Source organism: Hemitrygon akajei, chromosome 19, assembly GCF_048418815.1.
Source record: "Hemitrygon akajei chromosome 19, sHemAka1.3, whole genome shotgun sequence".
Classification (NCBI taxonomy): domain Eukaryota; kingdom Metazoa; phylum Chordata; class Chondrichthyes; order Myliobatiformes; family Dasyatidae; genus Hemitrygon; species Hemitrygon akajei.
In genome coordinates this window covers 16,450,025-16,473,437 of record NC_133142.1, presented here as the reverse complement: position 1 = coordinate 16,473,437, position 23,413 = coordinate 16,450,025, and the positions used below count along the sequence as shown (strand labels likewise).

The 23,413-nt window shown below is 37.2% G+C and overlaps 1 protein-coding gene across 2 annotated transcripts in view; it reads left to right on the top strand.

Moving 5' to 3' along the window:
* Positions 1–317: 317 nt before the first annotated feature.
* The window catches only part of acad9 (acyl-CoA dehydrogenase family, member 9), a 68,333-nt gene continuing 45,237 nt past the window's right edge, over positions 318–23,413 (top strand). For both annotated transcript variants that reach the window (XM_073072158.1, XM_073072157.1), the window contains exons 1-5: positions 318–559; positions 3,557–3,650; positions 9,972–10,073; positions 10,254–10,360; positions 18,459–18,559. In XM_073072158.1, coding sequence (XP_072928259.1) covers positions 380–559; positions 3,557–3,650; positions 9,972–10,073; positions 10,254–10,360; positions 18,459–18,559 — 584 coding nt within the window. In that variant the 5' untranslated portion in view covers positions 318–379. The remainder of the gene's footprint in view (positions 560–3,556; positions 3,651–9,971; positions 10,074–10,253; positions 10,361–18,458; positions 18,560–23,413) is intronic.

Below are 23,413 nucleotides of genomic sequence, written 5' to 3'. Positions count from 1 at the left end.
TATGCGTGAAATAATTAATCCAATAAATATTTGCGGGAATGGAATATGCAATGTCCACTACTGAACTTCAAGTGGAGGGCTTCAGGGAGAGCATTAAAATTCACGAGTCAGAAAAATTAACTATTTGCAAGGAAAGGTTGTTGCCCGAAGTTTCTGTTTTCGTTTTTTGGTACTTTTAGTTTGCTTGCCACTTACAGAGTTTGCCTGTAACCCCCACTCCCACTCCAACACAGTAATAAACCTTTGGTCTTTGTTTACGGAAGGGGCGCTACCCGTTGCTGGTGGCGACGGCCGAAATGCAGCGCGATAATAGTGACGGAAGTGCGGCGGGTTCGAGAGGTCGAACGGGCGGGCCTGGGCCTGAGACCGGGACTGATCCATGCCGGCGTGGGCGATGAGCGGCTCCGCTTTCGGGTGCTTCTCCCTCAGGGCGCTGCTGTGGGCCGCCAGGAAACGCCCCGCTGTCCTCCGGCTCTTGTCTATTCACCGCCGCGGATTCAGCTCTCAGAGTCGTACGCTGGCCTACGCTAAGGACCTGTTTCTGGGCAAAATTAACCAGGTACGGTACCCAGGAACAGGGGTCTGAATGGCGGGGGTGTGCTGGGTTTGGCCCGTTTGGGATAGTGCTGGGGGTGGATGTGTATATGTATGTATGTGTATGTATATATATAGGGGGTGGGTGTGTGTGTATATGTGTATGTGAATATATGTGCATGTGTATGTATATATGTAGGGGGTGGGTGTGTGTATATGCCTGTGTGTGTGTATATATATAAAACACACACACAGTTGAATGCATGTATATTTTATGCTTGTGAGAGCAAATTGTGGTTACTTTTGTAGAAATACAAATAAACCAAGTTATGGAGTAAGGCAGGAACATGTCTGATGAAATGAAGACCGGTTATCTAGGTGTCTGGGATTTATATATTTATTTATTGAGATACAGCATGGAATGGGCATTTTCAGCCCTTAGAGCTGTGCTGCCCAGCAACCCCCGATTTAACCCTGGCCAAATCATGGGACAGTTTACAATGACCAACTGACCTACCAACTGGTACGTCTTTGGACCGTGGGAGGAAACCTACATGGTCACGGGGTTAACATAAAAACACCTTACAGACAGCAGCAGGAATTGAACCCAGGTTGCCATTACAGTAAAGCACTGTCCTAACCACTACACTACTGTGCTGACAAGTGTACTGTATAATTTTAGATTTTTCACCTATGCCTGACTGTTGGCTCCAGGTTTCTTGTACGCAGGCCTGTACTATTTCTTCCTAGGAGTTACTGAGTTTTCAGAGGCCCCACCTGCTTCAAGCAGGCTTCAGTCATACTGGTGCCCAAGAAGAACGTGATTACCTGCTTCGATGATGAAACATATCACCTTCTGCTTGAGGACTGACCAGTTTGCCTACCATCACAATAGGTAGTAGATGTCAATAAATTGGCCCTTCACTCAGATCTGGAACATCTGGACAGTGAAGATGCATACATCAGAATGCTCTTCATTGACAACAGCTCAGCATTCAATACTATCATCCCATGAGTTCATCACTAAACTCCAAGAACTCCCTATATAACTGGATCCTCAATTTCCTCATCTCCCCAGTCAGTAAAGATTGGCAACAAAGATGTACCACAAAGCTGCGAGCTTATCACCCTGCTTTACTTGTTTAATACCTATAATTGTGTGGCTAAGGACAGCATCAATGCCATATTTAAGTCTGCTGATGACACCACTGTTGTTGGTTGAATCTAGGGTGGTAATGAGTCGGCATATGGGAGGGAGGTTGAAAATTGATTAACAACAACCTCTCACTCAAAATTAGCAAAACCGATAGATGATAATAGACCAAAGGAGGGAGAAGTCAGAAATCCATAAGCCAGCCCTCACTGGCCAGAGGCCCAGGTCTGTGAGTCCTGGGTAGTCAAAAGTCCAATGTCTGCGTGTTCGCTTGCAAATGTCGGTCCACTGGGGGCTGAAGATTATGGACTGTTTTAAAGTTAAAGGACTGTGTGGATGGGAGGGAGGTGTGGAGGCTCGTTTTGCTGTTGTTTTCTCGTTCTGTTTTTTAGTGTTCTGTGTTCTGCCAAGCATTGTGGGCATGTTATGTTGGCCCCAGAATGTGTGGCAACACTTGTGGGCTGCCCCCAGCGCACCTTGGGGGAGTGGGTGGTTAACACAAGCAACACATTGCACTGTGACAAATAAAATTGAATCTTGAACTGATTCCACTGCCTACAGATTCACTTTCAAGGATTCTACAACTCATGTTTGCCTTCATGTGCACTTTGGTTGTTTGTCAGTCTTTGTGTGTTGCTTTTCATAAGTTCCCTTATGTTTCTTTATTTTCCTGTAAATGGCTGCAAGAAAATGAATTTTGAAGTAGTAGACAATAACGTATATGTACTTAGTTAATAAGTTTGACATTGACAACCATCTTTGTATGAGGGTTGCCTCCAATCAATTGATTGTTTATCCCACACTGCCTATTGAATTTTACCAGGGTTCCCTGATTTTTTTATTTAATGATATGGCGCAGAATAGGCCCTTGGAGCCACACCACCCAGCAACACCCAACAAACCCCTTAACCCCACGGAGTCAAATACTGCCTTGGCATCAAGGCAACCATTCTCTCATCGTCTGGAATTTGACTGTTTGGCATCTGTTTGCTCCAAGGCTGTGCTGAGTGGTCTTGGTGAAGCCTAACTGGACATTACTGAACTTATCAGTCAGTAGCGATTACTTTCCTAGCACCTCCATCGATTTACTGTTTGAGAGTAGACAGAATCTGGGGCAATTAACCGTTTTTGTATATAGAAGGTGATTGGGTGTTTTTTTTTCCCCCACATTGTCAAGTACATGCTGATGTAACCGTACCAGAACAGTACCTGATTCAGAAACTGCTGGGATGTCATCTGTATGTGGGATGAATTGATTGAAGACTGGTTTCATTGATAATGGGGGCTATAGATGGAAGCCAGGGTGGATCACCCACATTTGTAGCTGTAGATGACAAATAAGTACGCTTTGCGCCACCACGACTCATGATCAGACGTGGCAGAGCCAGCTTCTGTCCTGGGTCTCAGTCCAGCGATCCAACTGGTTGTTCTTGATGGGTATTGAAGAGCCTCTCCAAATGTACACTCTATATTCTTAAAGTTCTTGCTACTTCCAGTACTGCTTCCAAGTGCTATTTACCATGGAGGAGGGCAAATACTGCAAAGTAATCAGGGAATAGTTTTCTTGCCCCTAACTGCCAATGAAACGGGATTTCACAGGAGCTAAAGTCAATGTAGACACCCAGGTTCCCTACTTCTGCTCAATATTCTCGAGAAGATGTTCCCAACCTGAGGTCCATGGACCCCTCGGTTAATGGTAGGGGTCCATGGCATAAAAAAGGTTGGGTGCCCCTGTTCTAGAGCTTTCTAATTCCAAACAAGACAGTTAGCAGTGAGGAAGATAATCAGTTTAAGATTTTATTCTGAGGATTTTGGATTGAAAGTAACCTCATGTTTAATGAACATTCAATACATTTATATACTTTACAGCACGAAGTTTTTCCTTATCCAGAGATCAGCAAAGAAGAGTTGGAGGAGATCAGTCAACTTGTTGTGCCCGTGGAAAAGTTTTTCAATGAGGATGGTGCGTTTTCTTTTTGTCTAATGTGGAATCATTGTTTTTTTTTCGTGGTTATATTTTTATAATTTGTACAATTTGTAAAGTGTCAAGCACTTTTTTGTTACGTCTTATAACAAACAACAATTAACTTAGAGTGAATTAACATTAGGTATGCTTATTTTAATTGCTGTAAGAGAAGGCTGGCATAAACAAGAGGCAGCGATAGCTTCAATAAAACAGACCGCATAGCCACTGCTTTATACCCAAGTAGACCTTCAGTTCGAGGGCACCCTGTATTGCAGCTTAATCACTGTACTTGATATTCTTCCAGTAATCGAATCCACTGGTCTGCAGTTTGATGAGGATTCAATCCACCAGCATAATCTTGCAAGAACGCTATTAGCAAAGCACTCTGGTACCATACAGGTTCCATTTTGTTACAGATAAAATGCTATTTTGTTATTGCAAGTAAATTTCTACACTGTCAAGTTCATCTTGTAGAGAGAGAAAAAATTGTATTTAAGGAGCTTAAATTCTCCTTCCAGTTGATCAATATGGCCATAGATGCAGGTATGCTTCAGTCAATGGATGCAGCATAAGGCGTGAACCCAGAGCTTAGATATTGCCTGGGGGGGGTTACATTTTGTGGGCGTATATCAATGCAAGTGGTGTAGGTTCCCTGTTTCGTTCGAGTCTGCAGGGCAGCTATATCAATCAAAGGCTAAGCAGAACATTCAAAAATGTGATTTAGTGTTATACAGAAGTTTTGACAATAAGGGTTTATTAAGATTTTCTGATTTATTTTCGGACAATTGTTTTATGTCTTTTGAGCAATTATCTAATAAATATAATTTGCCTAGATTTCATTTTTTTAGATACTTACAGGTTAGGCATTTTTTAAGTACGGTACTTCCTACGTTTCCAAATTTTGTGTCTTCAGATATTTTGGAGAGTTTGTTTGAATTAAACCCTTTTCAAAAAGGGCTTATATCAAAACTTTATAATATAATTATGAAGATATGTTCAGTGCCCCTTGATAAGACCAAAAATGATTGGGAAAGAGAGCTTAATCTTATTATTCCTATTGAGAATTGGGATAGAATTCTTCAATTAGTTAGTACATCATCTATATGTGCCAAACATTCATTAATACAATTTAAGGTCGTACATAGGGCCCATATGTCCAAGGATAAATTAGCTCATTTTTATTCTTATATAAACCCTATTTGTGATAGATGTCGATCGGAAATCGCGTCTTTAACTCATATGTTTTGGTCATGTCCGCTTTTGAAAAAATATTGGAAAGATATTTTTGATATTATCTCTGCGGTACTGAACATCGATTTACAACCCCATCCTATTACCGCAATTTTTGGTTTACCGATGATGGACTCACTTCATTTATCTCCTTCCGCCTGTCGAATGATTGCTTTTCTCACTTTGATGGCTAGAAGATCTATTATGTTGAATTGGAAGGAAATTAATCCCCCCACTGTATTTCATTGGCTTTCTCAAACTATGTTATGTTTAAATTTAGAAAAAATTAGAAGTGGTGTATTCGATACTTCTATTAAATTTGAAAAGATATGGAGACCATTTATTCAATATTTTCATATGATGTAATATGACCCTGTTCCAAGCTTATTGGTTTTTTCAGCTTTAATCTTATTTATGTTGAGAGGATCGGAGTTGACGACATTGATGTTTATGTATTCTTGTGAGATATTATAAACAGCCCTTTTTTTTCTTTCTCTTTTTTTTAGTTTTTCTTTTTTTTTCTTTTTTGCTTCTTTTTTTTCTTTAGATATTAGATTAATAGGTTAGTCAATTTTGCAAATATATATTTTTTTCTTTTTTATATTATATATTATGAAATATCTAGATTTACCTTGTTCATACATATACTGTATGGTTCATGTTTTGGGAAAACTTATTTATACTGTAATCATTGCTTATGTATTCTTTCATGTGTAATGGGAATTTGTATGTTTGTAATCCCTTTATTAATATATCAATTGTATTTTGTTCATAATATTATTAATACTAATAAAAAGATTGAAAAAGAAAAGAAAGAAGTTTTGACAAAGTCAGGAAATTACTCACCAAGAGATGAGAATTAAGAACAGCCTCACTGAAAAGTAAATGCAATAAGACCTGATGAAAACCTCAAAATAAATGCTGCCTCCTTCCAAGAGCAGTAATGAATTTAGAGGCAATGTCCACTAAACAAAGTTAGATATGGATGTAGTTCTCGACTTGCTGTTCAAAGGTGGTTTAAAATAAATCATTGCAGCTGAGGTACTCTTCCTTGAAGTGGTGTTTATGAAGAGTCTGCTTTGTATGAAAATAAATGGTTTACAGCAAACTTTCTACCATATCCCTCTTCAAACATAGCAGCTTATGTTTGCTTAAGTTTGCTTATCTGGAACTGCCCTTTTCCACCCTTTCCAGTTAGGCAATTGTGGACAAAGTCCACAATTTCTGTTCAGCTGACCATCTCAATGAGTGTTACTGACAAGTAAAACCGCACCTTTCACTAGAGATGAGTGAGATGGTGGGAGTGGATAGGGTTAGGCCACAACTTTCACCTACCAAAAGGGACTTGATTGATTTGAAGGAAAATTAGTTTACTTTGCAAATCATACCTGGAAGGTATTGCCTGAATGTGTTATGTAAACAAATGTAGTCAGAACATTTATGGTGGGCCAAAAGGTCTCCGTCAGTACTACTTGATATTATGATTCTTGAGAAGAATTTGTCAAGGCTTTGATTCAATTATCTTTACCTTAATTAAGATTCCTATATCAGCTGTGTACAGTTTGGGATTTGGAGTAGATGGATCTTGCATGCTAATTAGAAGAGCAATATCACTTTGACCACCCTTGTGATGTTCCTCGATCAAAGATGTTTAAATCATGCCATGAGAGTAATATTGAAATTGCCTCCATTGACAACAGGACCAAATTACCTTAACATAAGTGTAAAAAAAACGAGGCAGTGGTGCTTGAATTGAGGAAACACATTAGTGGTGCAATTTAACCGGGATTCATGAACACAGAGGTATTCTAGCATTGTGGATTGCTTGAATCCGTCACCTCAAAGTAGCGAAGCAAACAAATATAATGCTCAAGACCTTAGTCATAAAGAGGCTGTAGTTGGAATGGAAATGGTGATTTAAACTAGGTATATTTCAAGGAATGATGGAAATATACATTGGTAGATAGAGCTTGTTTTCCAGAAAGAATCTCATTAGAAAAGTATTGATTTGAGCTTTGTAAAAACTAACTTTATAAATAGTTACACACATACAAAATGCTGGAGGAATTCAGCAGGCCAGGTAGCATCTATGGAAAACCTCGACTGTACTTTTTCAATGGATGCTGCCTGGCCTGCTGAGTTCCTCCAGCATTTTGTGCATGTTGCTCGAATTTCCAGCATCTTTCTCTTGTTTATTAATAGTTCAATTTGTTTCTTTTAAAAACTATGGCAAGGTTAATATAGCTAGAACTTTCAGCTGTAAAGGCTAGTCTATATATCAGTATCAAAGTAAAAAAGGAAAACATTGCCAGTTCCTTTGTATTTGTAGAATTAAGTGATAAGTATTCTTCTGTCAGATATATATTTTTTCTTTTCTGATCTAACTATATACTATCAAAGAAATATTATTTATATAGAGTTGATTTGATTATATGGGACATTTTCCATATGAGAACAATAAGGTAGTGGCAGCAATTTTGAATATCTTTGTTTTTATTCATGTTATTTGCTTTTTAATTTTTAATTGCTACTTATGATTAACCGGATTTTCAATTACTAAAAATATTTTTAATATCCACCAGCTCTTACTGCATGTGTTGATGTATGACAGTTCAATAGATTAGAAATCAAATTGCTTTCAAAACATTTCAAGCTATTCCTGTTTGTGTCCACATGGACATTTCTCTCTTCACAAAAGGCAAAGTACAATTATTGTAAACTTATCAATGTGAGTGTTTCAGCTTGTAGGCTGGAGCTCTCTCTTGTGTAACATTTTATTCGGAGAGGTGCCCAACTTTTCTGTGGCAGGGCAGACTGCCAATCCAAATCACTTCTAATGGCCAGGTGCAGGAATTTCCAAACTTTCAGAGTGGTCTTAATCGTATAGAGCAGAGAAGCACCAACGTCCCTGCAGTTTACTGGGGGGTCTGACTGCTGAACCAGCACCAGTAAAAAGAATTCAAGTCCACCCTGTTCTATATATTGAGAGAGTTTATCAGTATGTGAGGAGCAACAGAATGATTAGGTAAAGAGCCAGACCTGTGAGGCACTGAAGGACCAGTCCATGTGTGATGTGGGCAAGGTCTTATGTTAACACTTTTCATCTGTTTTCACTAAAGGGAAAGATATTTGGAGATTTCATTTGATAAGGTGAATTTCTAAAGCATGTTAAGATTAAAAATATGTTTAATGGGTATAAAGGCAAATAAATACCCAGAGCCTGATGAGATGTGTCCCCACTTGCGATAGGAGATTGCTATGGCCTTGATGAGGATATCTAAATTTTTGTTGCCACAGGTGAAGTGTCAAGTGACTGGAAGAGAGCAAATGTGGAACTTTAAGAAGGACAACAGCGATAAACTGGATAATTTTATATAATATATTAGTGATCAAGAAATCATTGGGTAATTTCACTTGGAAAGGCAAAGATTAATTAGGATGGTGACCACAGAATTGTTGAGCAATCCCATATAACTATGACAAGCAAGAGAAAATCTGCAGTTGCTGGAAATCCAAGCAATACACGCAAAATGCTGGAGGAGCTCGTAGGCCAGGCAGCATCTGTGTAAACGTAGACTGTACTTTATTCCATAGATGTTGTGTTAGTGATTGAATCAATAATGTACCACAGGGATTGGTGCTGGGATCCTTGTTTGTTTTATATGTATTAATGAATGCAGGACGTGTTATCAGTAAGTATACAGAGAACAGTGATACTCTTATTGCTGATTGTGAGGAAGTCAGTTTTAAGATAAGAATGATAGTAATCAGTTGGTAAACTGGGCAGAGCAAAAGCAGGTGGAATTCAATGCTGAAGTCTCAGGTGATGCATTTAGGGAGGTTTGATATTGGTAGCGACATCTGATGAATAGTAGGGCCCTGGGGAAGTATTAAGGGTAAGCCCAAAGATACCTGAAGATAGAAACACAGCATGGAAGGATGGTAGAAAGGCATGAAGGTTGCTTGACTTCTAATGTCAAATCAACTTCACACATAAATAATTATTTCTTTGGCAGTATACAGTTAGAATGAATAAATGCTTAATGGAAAAGAAAAATTGTAAGCTTGCAGAAGAATCAAAATTAAAAATACATTTTTTAAAAATAGATTCTGAATACTTTTCATCCTTCTCTAATGATGGAAACATTCACAAATAAGCACACTCCTAGTTTGGGGCGTAACCTGTTTCAGTGGGTGGAATTTACTCATACAGTTAACGCTACCATTTCAAAGAAGTTGTCAGTGTGTTCTGACATTGACAGATTCAATGAACAATTTTTGGGAAGTATTTGTACATCAAGGTGTTGTAGGTTACAAGTCAAGAGCTGGTAAACGGATAAATATAGATTTGAATTGATGGTCAGATCGGAGTTGGTAGACCAAAGAGCCTTTTTATATGCTGCATGACTAAGATTCAAGCACTAGTTAGTGGAGAGGAAGAGGTATGTTTATGTAATTTGCATTTTTGAATTAATTGGTTTAACTTGTATGCTCTGTTTGCAACTTTTAAATTAATTTTTTGAGAAATTCTGAATATTTTTCACTCTTTATTAATGTTAGAGATATTCACAAATATCCCAGGTGCACTTTTAATTTGAGACGTAGTTTACATTGCTCTTGTGTGTGGAATTCACTCTTACATTAGAACAGGGGTTCTCAACCTTTTTACTCCATGGACGTAGACCATTAAGTAAGGGGTCCATGGACTACAGTTTGGGGAACCCTACAATAGAAGGTCTCTGCATTACTCAGAGAATTGTCAGTCAGGATATACTTCAGTATTTGATACCAAGACGGTAGAAACCTGCAGTTCACTCAAGGGGGCTATACAAAAGCATCCTGTGGACCAAACACTGTGCTTCACTGTTTTGGAGCAAAAATGGAGTAAACTCAATTTACTACTAAAATTTGCTCAAAAACGCCACAAAATGTCTTTGAAAATCAGTCAAGTTGCTTCAGGAAATGAGAGGTGAGGTAGTTAAAACTGTGATAAAAGGTTGATTAGTAATAGCATAGGCATGTTTTATATATATATATATTAACACGTAATGAGGTGAATATATAATTTGGCCTCTTCTTCTTCAACAGTTGATTCAAAGAATATTGATTTGGATGCAAAAATTCCATCCGAAACTATGAGAGGGCTCAAAGAGCTGGGCCTTTTTGGACAACAGATTCCCGAAGAGTACGGTAAGTTTATAAGTACTGAGGAACAAAGCTAATGTTGATATATAAACTTGCTAGTCAAATAATTTACATTCAAATAGCTATACATTCATAATTGGGACAATGTCCATTAATTAACTACCAGATTTATTTGAGTTTTGACAAAAATGCGACTGCCAATTTGTTGGTACCCGTTCTCTGCAGGTGGCCTTGGCCTATCAAATACGATGTATGCACGTCTTGGGGAAATTACTTCCTTGGATGGGTCCATTGCTGTTACTCTGGCAGCTCATCAAGCAATTGGACTGAAGGTAATACAGATATTTGCCATTCCTTTGACTAAGTAAATGTTAATCATTGATTTGAATGGGAAAATTGAGTTCAGTGTTTCAACGTTCCAGAGTAAGAAAACAATTAATCAGTATGGCCTTTTAAAGAAAAGCTCCTAAACTTGTTAATTTAGCTCCATTTCCTACCTCCATTCTATGCCTCCTCTCAGGCAGCATTTGAAAGCCTAGTTAGTGTCACTGAACAAGCATAACAAGATTTGGCCCATTTCTCTCTTCCCATCCTTGCCTTTCTAGATCCTGACACCTTTCTGATCACCATTTGAAATGTGTCCCCTAAACCTACCCTGCGAATGGTCCGTATGGTATCACTTACATAGTTGGTAGGACCTTGGCAGGAATTCTGTTTGCTGGTAGTTTTGCAGTGTAGCAAATTGTTCTGCTTGCTTTGATTCAAGAATCGTGTACTCTCCCAATTTTTTTCTAAACTAATTCTGCTTCTCTGCTGAATCCAGTTCGCTCAGGTCTTGCTTTCTCATGGTTTGTTTTCAACCATTTATACAGGCGAAGTCAAGAACTTTGTTCCTTCTGAAATTGGTTTGACTGCAGAATTTGCTAATTGTTTACATTGATGTCCAGAAAAATTTGTCAAATTAATTGTTTCTATTCGTGACTGAAAAAAGCACAATGATAATTTTTTTTTGAACTTGGATGTTTTCACTATTACCTAGCTAGGGGGAAATTTGTGCCAAGCTACAGCAGATTTCCATTATATGGCTAGAATTAGATGGCAAATGAAGGTCACAACTTCAGATGGTGTGAGAAGGAACTCCTTGAAGGAAGTGAAAAAAGGAACAGTTAGCTAAAGGCAAAATAACTCATGCTAGCTAAACTGATGCTAGAGGAACTCAGCAAGTCAGGCAGCATCTACCGAAAGGCATAAAGAGCTGAAAAGGATGAAATCCTTTTTCATCCTTTTTCATCCAAAAGAGCTGAAAATCCTTTTCAGAACCTGATAAAGGCTAAAAGTATTTTGGAAAATAGTGAAACAACAGAAGGAAACACAATTACAATCCTGAGGAGACTGAGGTCCTTTAACATCTGCTGGACGATGCTGAGGATGTTCTATGAGTCTGTGGTGGCCAGTGCTATCATGTTTGCTGTTGTGTACTGGGGCAGCAGGGCCTTCTGTCCTCTCCTATTAGATTCCTTTTTCTCCAGCTTTGTATCTCTTTCACCAATCAACTTCCCAGCTCTTTATTTCACCCTCCCACCTCCCCGGTTTCACCTGTCACCTTGAGTTTCTCTCTCAGAGGGTCTCAAGATGGCGCTTATGGAGTGAGACTGTTTTAGGCATCACTCCAATCCTTTTACTTTTTTCTATCTACAATCACCCCCTAATTGACCTGTTTATACCTATTCTAAAGGGGTTGATACTTATGAAATTTTTTTCAACTGTTTGAATTATTTTTCAACTCGTTAAAATGTCTAAACAACGAGAACCTAAGGAATCGAAACAGGTGAAAGAACCGTTAACTTTGGAAGCAATTGCAAAACTTAAGGACGAGAGACTTGAAAAACTAGAGAATAAACTAATCCCAAAGCTTTCTACACTCGATGAAATTTTAAAGCCAGTCAATGTAAAACTTCAATCACTTACAATGGATTCTCAACAACAAGAAGCAAGAATTTTAGCACTCGAAGATGCCGCTTGCCAGAGAGATCGCAAAATTGAAACTTTGGAACAACAGCAATCTTCAACTTCTCAACTGCTGGATCGTTATAAATCTAAAATTACTGATCTTGAAAACCGGTCTTGAAGACAAAATCTTCGGCTAATTGGGATTCCGGAACATTTTGAGAACGGTGATCTGACTGTATTTTTCTCTAAATTTTTAATGGACGTATTCGGCTCAGAAGTTCTGGATACCCCTCCAATAATCGACCGTGCGCATCGCATTTCTCGTTTTCAACCAGCTCCAGGTACGAAACCGCAACCAGTGATTCTCCGCATTCATTATCCTCATACTAAAGAACGTCTGATTCGGGCTGCCCGGAAAATGGGTACGATCAGCTTTCAAAATTTCCAATTTTGTATTCTGGAGGACTACAGTCCCGAAGTTTTGAGGGCAAGAATGGCTTTTAAATCGGTTATGTCAGAAATTCATCAGAAAGGCTACAAACAAGCGTTATTTCCAGCACAATTGAGAGTTACTCTCAAAGATGAGACTTGTCGGTTGTTCAAATCTCCAGCAGATGCTCAGATTCCTTGAAGAATAGTACTTTTTTCATTACGAGTTGACTAATGTATTGTATTTTTACTATTTGTATTAACTTTTTTCTTTATGCTAATAATTAGTCTATAGATTCGGACCTTTTATAATTTGATGATTCTTACGTGATGGTTGATAGTGTATTTTTTACACACTTAAGTAAAGGTCCATTTTTTTTTGGTTTATTCTGAGTTTGTTCTTTTTATATTATTATTCTGTTCATTTTAAAAATAACTCATTAGATTTTTTTAAGTTTATATACACTTTTTTATATCTCTAATGTTTAAATATTAAGGTTTTTTTAAAGAAACTTTTTCCTAAGATGTCATTTCTTTTTCCCATAAGACCTTGGTGCTTGGATACGTCGCATCCGTTTGGATGTGTCTGAACAAGATTAAGGACTTTCTTTTAAAATACTAATACAATATTATCCATTCTTGGATTTTAACATTTTAGTTTTTTTTCTTTTAATCCTTTTGTTTTATATATCTATATAACACTGATTTTATAGTTTAATCTTTTTTATACTAACCCTTTTTAAAAAAAATATGGGTGGTTTGTGTCTTTTTTGTACTTTTTCGTTTGAGTTGCCGTCTTGAGACATGGGGGTAAAATTAGTATTAGTTTGCCTGCTTGCCTCTTTTTGGCTTTTTTTCTGGGGTTTCGAGGGTGGGGAGTGGGGGATTCTTTTTTTTCTTGCTTTTTGCTTAGTTCTACTTCATGGGCTGACTCGAAACTACAAAATTGGTTGGAGTGTCATAACTTCCGGTTCCTCCTTGAACTTACTTCCCTCTTGGAATACTAATGGTTTAAATCATCCGATCAAACAGAAAAAAATATTCAAAGTATTCCACAGAATGAATGTTAATATTATCTTTGTACAAGAGACTCATGTGAGGAAGGTGGATAGTCAACGTTTTTTTAGGTTTTGGAAAGGGCAACAGCATCACTCGAATTCCCAAGCCAAAGTAAGAGGCGTTTCCATTTTTATAGATTCTTCAACCTCTTTTATACACTATGAAACAATTTGGACCCACAAGGTAGATTTTTGCTTGTCACTGGTTCACTTTTCATTCAAAAAGTTGTTTTAGTTAATGTTTATGCTCCAAATACTGACTGTCCTGAATTGTTTAAATGTCTATTTACGTCCTTTCCTAATTTAAATGAATACATGTTGATAATGGGTGGGGATTTTAACTGTTGCTTAAATCCTTTAATGGATAGATCTAAGCCCACCAAGGTTCTTCCGAATAAATTGGCCTCTCTTATTAATTCCTTTATGGTTGATTCTGGAATTTCTGAAATTTGGCGATTTTTACACCCTAACGATAAAGAATTTTCATACTTTTCTCAGGTTTATCATAATTACTCAAGAATTGACTGCTTCTTTATTGATCATCGTTTACTCACAGATGTTATCGATTGTAAATTTGATTCCATTACCATTTCTGATCATGCACCTTTGAAGTTATTAAGACAATGGATTCATCTTCTAATGCTAAATCTTGGAGGTTCAACTCTATTTTGCTGCAGGACTCAGACTTTCTTTATTAAACAACAAATTGATTTGTTTTTTTCAACAAATTCTACAGAAGAGATCTCTACTGGAACATTATGGGACACTTTTAAAGCATTTATTCGCGGAGAGATTATTTCATACTCTGCTGGAGTTAGGAAACAAACTAATTCTGAAATATTAATATTGGTCGATAAAATTAAAGAAATTGATAAGATTTATTCAGTGACCCCCCCCTCAGTAAAGAACTTTATAAAAAAAAGAGTTGAACTTCAAATGGAACATAGTTTGTTGTTATCCTCTTCGATTGAAAATCAGTTAATTAAATCTATACCCAGTTTTATGTACATGGAGATAAATCTGGCAAATTATTGGCTAATCAATTGAAAATTGCTTCGGTTAAACGACAAATCACCAAGATTCGTAAATGAGATGGCACTTTGATGATTGATCATAAAGAGATAAATAAAGCCTTTCAAGATTTTTATAACTCTTTATATCAATCAGAATTTGTTGAGGATTCTTCTGTAATGGATGAATTTTTAAGAAAATTGAATATCCCAAAATTAACAACAGAAGACAGTGTATTTCTAGACGCACCTATTACGGAAACCGAAATAAAAGAGGCTATTTTTTCAATGAATTCAGGTAAAGCCCCTGGTCCGGGGATGATTATACTGCGGAATTTTTAAAATCCTTTTCTTCTGTACTCTCTCCTTGACTTTGTAAAATTTTTAAAGATGCGTTAACTGTAGGTAAATTACCACAATCTTTTTATGATGCCTCCATTTCTCTAATTCTTAAAAAAGATAAAGCCCCCACTGAATGTGCATCCTATCAGCCTATATCCTTGCTGAATACGGATTCTAAGATTTTACCAAAATTTTGGCCACTAGATTAGAAAATATATTACCTAAAATTATTTCTGAAGATCAGACCGGATTTATTAAAAACCGTCATTCATCTTTTAACATCAGAAAATTAATTAATATAATTTATACTCCTTCATCTAAAATACCAGAATGTGTTATTTCCTTAGATGCTGAAAAAAGCATTCGATAGAATTGAATGGCCATATTTATTTAATATGTTGCAGAATTTTAATTTTAGTTTAAATTTTATATCATGGATTAAATTAATATATTATAAACCTTTGGCTTCGGTTCTTACCAATAATCAGAGATCTTTTTTTCAGTTATCCCGTGGTACGAGGCAAGGCTGTCCTTTAAGTCCTTTATTATTTGACATTGTTTTGGAACCTTTAGCCATTGCCATTTGTGAATCACCTAATATTTTTGGTATTACTTGTGGGGAAGGGACATATAAGTTATCATTATATGCTGATGATTTGTTACTATACATATCTGACCCTGAGAGATCTATTCCTGCTATTTCGTCCTTGCTTACTCAGTTTAGTAGCTTTTCTGGTTACAAACTGAATTTTAATAAGAGTGAATTATTTCCATTAAATATGCAAGTTCCAATTTATAAACACTTACCATTTAAACTTGTTACAGATCATTTTACTTATTTGGGTATTAAAATTACCAAGAAACATAAGGATTTATTTAAAGTTAATTTTTTACCTTTAATTGACCAAATCAAGCAACTTGTTACCAGGTGGTCCCCATTATCTTTGTCACTGGTTGAATTAATGCTATTAAGATGATAGTATTACCCAAATTTTTATATTTATTCCAAGCATTACCAATTTTTATTCCTAAATCTTTTTTTTGATATTATTGACTCCATAATATCCTCGTATGTGTGGCAGAATAAAAATCCTAGATTAAGTAAAACATATTTACAGAAGCCTAAGAAGGAGGGTGGTTTGGCTTTGCCAAACCTGAGATTTTACTATTAGGCAGTTAATATTCGATATTTAATATTTTGGACACAAGAATCGATTATAGTATCTTGCCCACAATGGGTAAATTTGGAATGTAAATCTGTACAAGACTTGTCATTGTTTTCTATTTTAGGATCTTTGCTTCCTTTTGCTTTATCTAAATTGAATAAACAAATAACCAATCCTATAGTTAAACATACATTACGAATATGGTTTCAATTTCGTAAATTCTTTGGCTTGAATAAGTTTATCTTATCAAGCCCTATTATATCTAACTTTTTTTTTCAGCTCTCTTTTATGGATCACACCTTTGTATTACGGAAAACAAAAGGTATAACATGTTTTCGTGATTTTTTTTAGACAATAGTTTTATGTCCTTTGAACAGCTATCTAATAAATATAATCTGCCTAAAACTCATTTTTTTAGATACTTGCAAGTTAGAAATTTCTTGAATAACATGTTACAGTTTTTTCTGAAATTATGTCCAATGGACACTATGGAAAAATTTTTAGCTCTGAATCCTTGCCAGAAGGGTTTATTAGCCATCATTTATAATATGATCATGAAAATACAGCCAGAAGTATCAGGAAAAATTAAGAAGGAGTGGGAAGAAGAACTTCATTGTCTTATACCCACTGAGCAGTGGGAGAAAATTTTACAATTAGTCAATTCTTCTTCTATTTGTGCTAAACATGCCTTAATACAATTTAAGGTTGTACATAGGGCTCACATGTCTAAGGATAAACTTGCTCGATTTTATTCTTATGTTAATCCAACCTGTGACAGATGTCATTCTGAAGTTGCTTCATTGACCCACATGTTTCAGTCTTGCCCCTGCTTGCAAAATTATTGGAAAGATATTTTCAGTATTATTTCAAAAGTTCTGAATATTAAATTGCAATCGCATCCTATTACTGCAATTTTTGGTTTACCAATGGTGGATAATAGTTGTTTATCCCTCTCAGCTCGGCGGATGATTGCATTTGTTACGTTAATGGCTAGAAGATCTATCCTATTGAATTGGAAAGAAATTAATCCTCCAACCATATTTCAGTGGTTTTCTCAAAGTATTTCTTGTTTGAGTTTAGAAAAAATTAGAAGTGTTGTTTTTGACCCTTCAATTAAATTTGAAGAAACTTGGAGACCATTTATTCAACATTTTCATATGAGCTAAACTGACTTTTCCTAAACCTTACTTTTATTATCCTTAATTATTTGGATGGAGGTACGGAGTTATTGACGCTGCTGTGTATATTTGACATAATGCAATGGCCCATGTTGGTTAGGTGTTTTTTTTTTTGGAGGGTTTTTTCTTATTTACTCCTTTTTTCGTAATCACTATGAGTTTGGGAGGTTATATATGGATTATCATCTATTTGTATTTATACTTTAACCTATTAATTATGTATTCTTAAACTCTCTGTATCTATATTTCTCATATGTTTGTTTAAAATTAATAAAAAGATATAAAAGAAGAGTTTCTCTCTCTACTCACCCCACCTTTTAACCCTACTCATCTTTTTTCCTCCAGTCCTGCTGAAGGGTCTCAGTCCAAAACGTCGACTGTACTCTCTTCCATAGATGCTGCCTGGCCTGCTGAGTTCCTCTAGCATTTTGTGTGTGTTGCTATCTCTAATATACCTAACATTAAAGTAATAGACAAAATAAATTGAGACTTGTTAAATAGATATATTTAGTCAGAATTGTTTTTTTTCCCCCTTTTGAATGGAATAACTAACATCAGAGAATGGACTGGAGGAAATAAGGTCTAGAAGCAAACTTTTTCTTTTGTGTTGATGTGTGAACTTATATTTGCCGGACCAATAACCACACCACACACAGTTCTTTACTTTATCCTTTTCGCAAGTTTATTTGTTCAAACTCAGCCGGTGAGAGGTGTGGAGCCGCACACCAAAGGGACAGAGTTCCTCTCCCTCTGGGGGCTCGTATTGGACCTCTATCAACAGGTTACGTACGGCAACATTTATACAGTTCAAAGAGACCATCATTATCCATATATGCAGTTGTTTTTCAGTTCTTAGTACAAGATTGTCAAACTACAAGGTACAGAGGGTCAGACAAAGGAGTAGCCAGCCTTGGAGTTTTTATCAGACACACAAACATCTGTTACTTTACAGAATCAGACAGTTCTGTCCTTGTTTAAAACAGAGAAGTAGTTTGCCAGATAATTCTGTCAGGCAGACATTACTCAGTTATGCTGACAGAATACATTTCAGCAGAAATCATTAACCCCTTATTATCCCAATTCCCTTAAAACTTCATCAGATATTTGAAATGAGATTCAGTGACTGTGGTAAATTTGTGGGTGTAAAGATGGTTCCAATTGGTCAAATGGTCAATGATGATGTAATCAGATTATGGTTCGAAATACTTGGATGTAGTCTCTTCAGTAAATAAAGTTGAAAACGAGTTGTCAGTGTGTGTAGCAGAAACTGACCTTTGCTAATCTGTATGAGTTTTAGGGAATCTTGATTGTTGGTAATGATGAGCAAAAAGCCAAATACCTGCCCAAACTCGCAACAGGAGAGCACGTTGCAGCGTTTTGTCTCACAGAGCCTGGAAGGTAAGAAGTGAGCTAACTGAATTATATAATTATTAAATGTTTAAGAGTCCTCTCTTAACTTTTTGTGAAAGAATGGTCCTATGTTGTAACAACTGGAAGCATTTTGTCATGCTATACTGTGAGTAATGGAACAGTTTATAGATGTCTCATCAACAAGATGTGTTTCTACAGATGATGTTTTTCAACATAACTTTCTAGTCTCAGGCCACTGTTGTTGGAAATGTATGTTCTCCATATGTAGTATTACCAGTGATATTTTTAGAATTCATTTCACTGCATTATTACAATTAAAAATGTATGTTTTAATATATTTTATAGAAAATTATAAATGATTGAACTGCTGTTATAATTGGGCCTTGCTCTTTCTCACGGACTTTAAATTGTTGACTGGTGTTTGAAAAGTGAGGTCATTATTTTGTTTCATGTAACTAATGGGTAAAGCAGTGAGTTTCAATCATTTCCAAGTGAGAATACCTTGTATATCTCACAGAGACAGAGCTGGGATTGTTAGCCTAATGTCTAAAACACAATGTCAACTTACAAAGGAAATGTGCTTTTTAAATTTAAATACCTTTCCAAAAATAATGTGCATGTAAAATAAAGACTGAACGGTTTTAAATCTGGCCATTTAAATTAGAGGGATTGCAGTTAGAGAACCTATGATAAAAATATGTTTACACTTGGTAATCAGTTCTGTATAGCTTCATATACCTTAAAGATGACCTTCGTTCCTTCAGGTTCATTTGGTTTAGACCATAAGATGTAGGAACAAAAAAATCAGACCACTCGGCCCATTGAGTCTGCTCCACCATTCCGTCATGGCGGATTTATTATCCCTCTCAACCTCATTCTCCTGCCTTCTTCCTGTAGCCTTTAACACCCTGACTAACCAAGAACCTTTCAAATTCTGCTTTAAATATACTCAATGACTTGGCCTCCACAGCCACCTATGGCAATGAATTACACAGATTCAACACCCCTTGGCTAAAGAAATTCCTTCTCACCGAAATGGACGTCCTTCTATTCTGAAGCTGTGCCGTCTGGCCCTACACTCGCCCACTGGAGCAAACATCCTCTCCACTTCCTCACTAACTAGGCCTTTCAGATATTTGATAGGTTTCAGTGAGACTCCCTTCCCCCATTTTTCTGAGCTTCAGTGAGAAACAGGCCTAGAGCTATCAAATGCTGCTCATATATTAACCCTTTCCTTCCCAGAATTGTGAACCTTCTGGATCATCCCCAATGCCAACACACCTTTTCTCAGGTAGTGGCCCAAGATTGCTTATGATACTCTAAGTGAAGTCTGACCAATGCCTCATAAAGCCTCACCATCACATCGTTGCTCTTACATTCTAGTCTTCTCTAAACTAATATCGCATTTGCTTTCCTCACCACCCACTCAACGTGTAAGTTAACCTTTAGAGAATTTTGCACAAAGACTCCTAAGTCCCTTTGCAGCTATTTAGAAAATAGTCTACACCTTCATTCCTTTTACCAAAGTGCATGACCACACACTTCCCTATACTATAATCCATCTGCCAGTTCTTTGCCCAGTCTCCCAATCCATCCAAGTCCTCCTGCAGACACCCTGCTTCCTCACGCCACTTGCTCTTCCACCTATCTTTATATCATCTGAAAACTTGGCCACAAAGCCATCAATTCTGTAATCCAAGTCGTTAATGTATAATGTGAAAAGAAGTAGTCCCAATACCAACCCCTGCAGACCAACACTAGTCACCAGTAGCCAACCAGAATAGATCTCCTTAATTCCACACTTTGCTGCCTGCAAATCACCTAATCTTCTATCCATGGTAGCACCTTTTGTGTAATACCATAAGCTCTTATTTTGTTAAGCAACCTCATTGGTGGCACCTTGTCAAAGTCCTTTTGAAAATCCAAGTAAAGAACCTCCACTGACTCTCCTTGCTTATCCTTGTTTGTTAGTTTCTCAAAGAATTCCAACAGATTTGTCAGGCAAGATTTCCTCTTAAGGAAATTGCTGACTTTGGCCAACTTTATCATGTACCTTCAAGTACCTCGAAACCTCATCCTTTATAGTGGACTCTAACATCTTCCCAACCACTAAAGTCAGGCTAACTGGCCTATACTTTCCTTTCTTTTGCCTCCCTCCCTTCTTAAAGAGTGGAGTTGCATTTGCAATTTTCTAGTCCTCTGAAACCATTCCAGAATCTACTTGAAAGGTCACTACTAATGACTCCACACAGTCTCTTCAGCTACCTCTTTCAGAACCCTGGGGTGAAGTCCATCTGGTGTAGGTGACTTATCTACCTTCAGACCTTTCAGCTTCCCCAAGCACCTTCTCCCTCGTAATGGTAACTTTAGAATGAATAATTCTTTGTTTTGTAATTATTATAAATGAATTGTTTAGTCCAGCTTTGATTTTAATTATCTGCACGAGTTCATCTAGCCTTCAAACAAGTCTGCGATCAAAATTGCATTTTTGCCAAAAGCGAAAATGAACTTTCTGAATCTGAATTATTGTTATGTTCAAAACTTGAAAAGGAGAAGCTGAAGTCAGATGTATCAGCATTACTGTGTAGTAAAGGGAATTACAGAGGCATGAGAGAGGAGTTGGCTAGAATTGGTTGGAAAAGAACACAGGCAGGGATGACAGCAGAACAGCAATGGCTGGAATTTCTGGAAGCAATTCAGAAGGCACAGGATATATGCATCTCAAAGAGGAAGAAGGAAAGAGGACACAACTGTGGCTAACAAAAGAAGTCAAAGTCAACATAAAAGCTAACGAGAGGGCATATAATAAAGCAAAAATTTGTGGGAAGTTAGAAGATTGGGAAGTTTTTAAAAACCAACAGAAGCTAACTAAAACATTAAGATGGTAAAGAAGGTAAAATACAAAATAGCCAATATTATTAAAGAAAATTCAAAAGTTGCTTCAAATGCTTAAAAGTGTAAAAGAGGGGCGAGAATGGATATCGGACTGCTAGGAAATTATGCTGGAGAGGCAGGAATGGGGGACAACAAAATCGTGGACGAACTGAATAACTATTTTGCATCAGTCGTCACTGTGGAAGACATTAGCAGGATAGTGGAAGTTCCAGGCGTCAGGGGCATGAAGTGTGTGAAGTTTCTGTAACTATAGAGAACGCTCTTGGGAAACTGAAAAGTCTGAAGTCACCTGGACCAGCTGGTGCACTCCCCCAGAGTTCTGAAAGAGGTGGCTGAAGAGATCATGGAGGCATTAGTAATGGTATTTCAAGAATCACTAGATTCTGGAATGGTTCCAGAAGACTGGAAAATTGCAAATGTCACTCCATTCTTCAAGAAGGAAGAGAGGCAAAGAAAGGAAACTATAGGCCAGTTAATTTGACCCCAGTGATTGGGAAGATGTTGGAATCGAATTTTAAGGAAGTATTGGGGTACTTGAAGGCACGTGATAAAATAGGCCATAGTCAGCATGGTTTCCTCAAGGGAAAATCTTGCCTGATAAATCTGTTGGAATTATTTGAAGAAATCACAAGCAGGGTAGGCAAAGAGAATTGGTTGATGTTGTGTACTTGTATTTTCAAAAGGTCTTTGACAAGGTGCCACTAATGAGGCTGCTTAACAAGCTATGAGCCCATGGTATTACAGGAAAGATTCTAGCATGGATAAAGCAGTAGCTGATTGGCAAGATGCAAAGAGTGGGAATATAGGGAGCCATTTTTGGTTGGCTGCCAGTGACTAATAATGTTCCACGGGGGCCTGTGTTGGGACCTATTCTTTTTACATTATATGTCAATGATTTGGATGATGGAATAGATGGCTTTGTTGCAAAGTTTGCAGATGATAGGAAAATGGGTGGAGGGGCAGGTAGTTTTGAGGAGATAGGCTACAGAAGGACTTGAATAGATTTGGAGAATGGGCAAAGAAGTGGCAGATAGAATACAGTGTTAGGAAATGTATGATCATTCACTTTGGAAGAAGTGGAAGGGTTGACTATTTTCTAAATGGAGAGAAAATATAAAAAACTGAGGTGCAAAGCGACTTGAGAGTCCTTGTGCAGGATTCCTTAAAGGTTAATTTGCAGGTTGAGTCTGTGGCGAGGAAGGCAAATGCAATGTTAGCATTCATTTCAGGAGGACTAGAATATAAAAACAAGGATGTAATGTTGAAGCTTTATAAAGCACTGGTAAGGTCACACTTAAGAGTATTGTGTGCAGATTTGGACCCCTTATCTTAGAAAGGATGTGCTGAAACTGGAGAGGGTTCAAAGGAGGTTCACGAAAGTGATTCCAGGTTTGTCATATGAGCTGTGTTTGATGACTCTGGGCCTGTATTCACTAGAATTCAGAATACTGAGGGGTGACCTCATTGAAACCTATCGAATGGTGAAAGGGCTTCATAGAGTGGATGTGGAGAAGATGTTTCCTATGGTAGGCAGGTTTAAAACCAGAAGACACTGCCTTAGAATAAAGGGGTTTCCTTTTCGAATGGAGATGAAGAACTATTTCTTTGGTCCAGAGAGTGGTGAATCTGTGGAATTCTTTGCCACAGGCAAGTCTTTATGTATATTTAAGGCACAGGTGGATAGATTCTTGATTGGTCAGGAAATGAAGGGAATGAAGGCAGGAGACTAGGACTGAGAGGAAAATTGGATCAGCCATGATGAAAATGTAGAGCAGACTTGATGGGCCAAATGGCCTAATTTTGCTCCTATGTCTTATGGTCTAACACCAGATAGTTTTGCATTTGAATAAAGCTACTGTTGTAATAAGCCAGCTCTCTTGTAAACAAATAACAGAAAATCTGCAGACGCTGGAAATCAAATTAACACACACAAAGCAATGGAAGATCTCAGCAGGTCAGGCAGCATCAATGGAAAAGAATAAACAG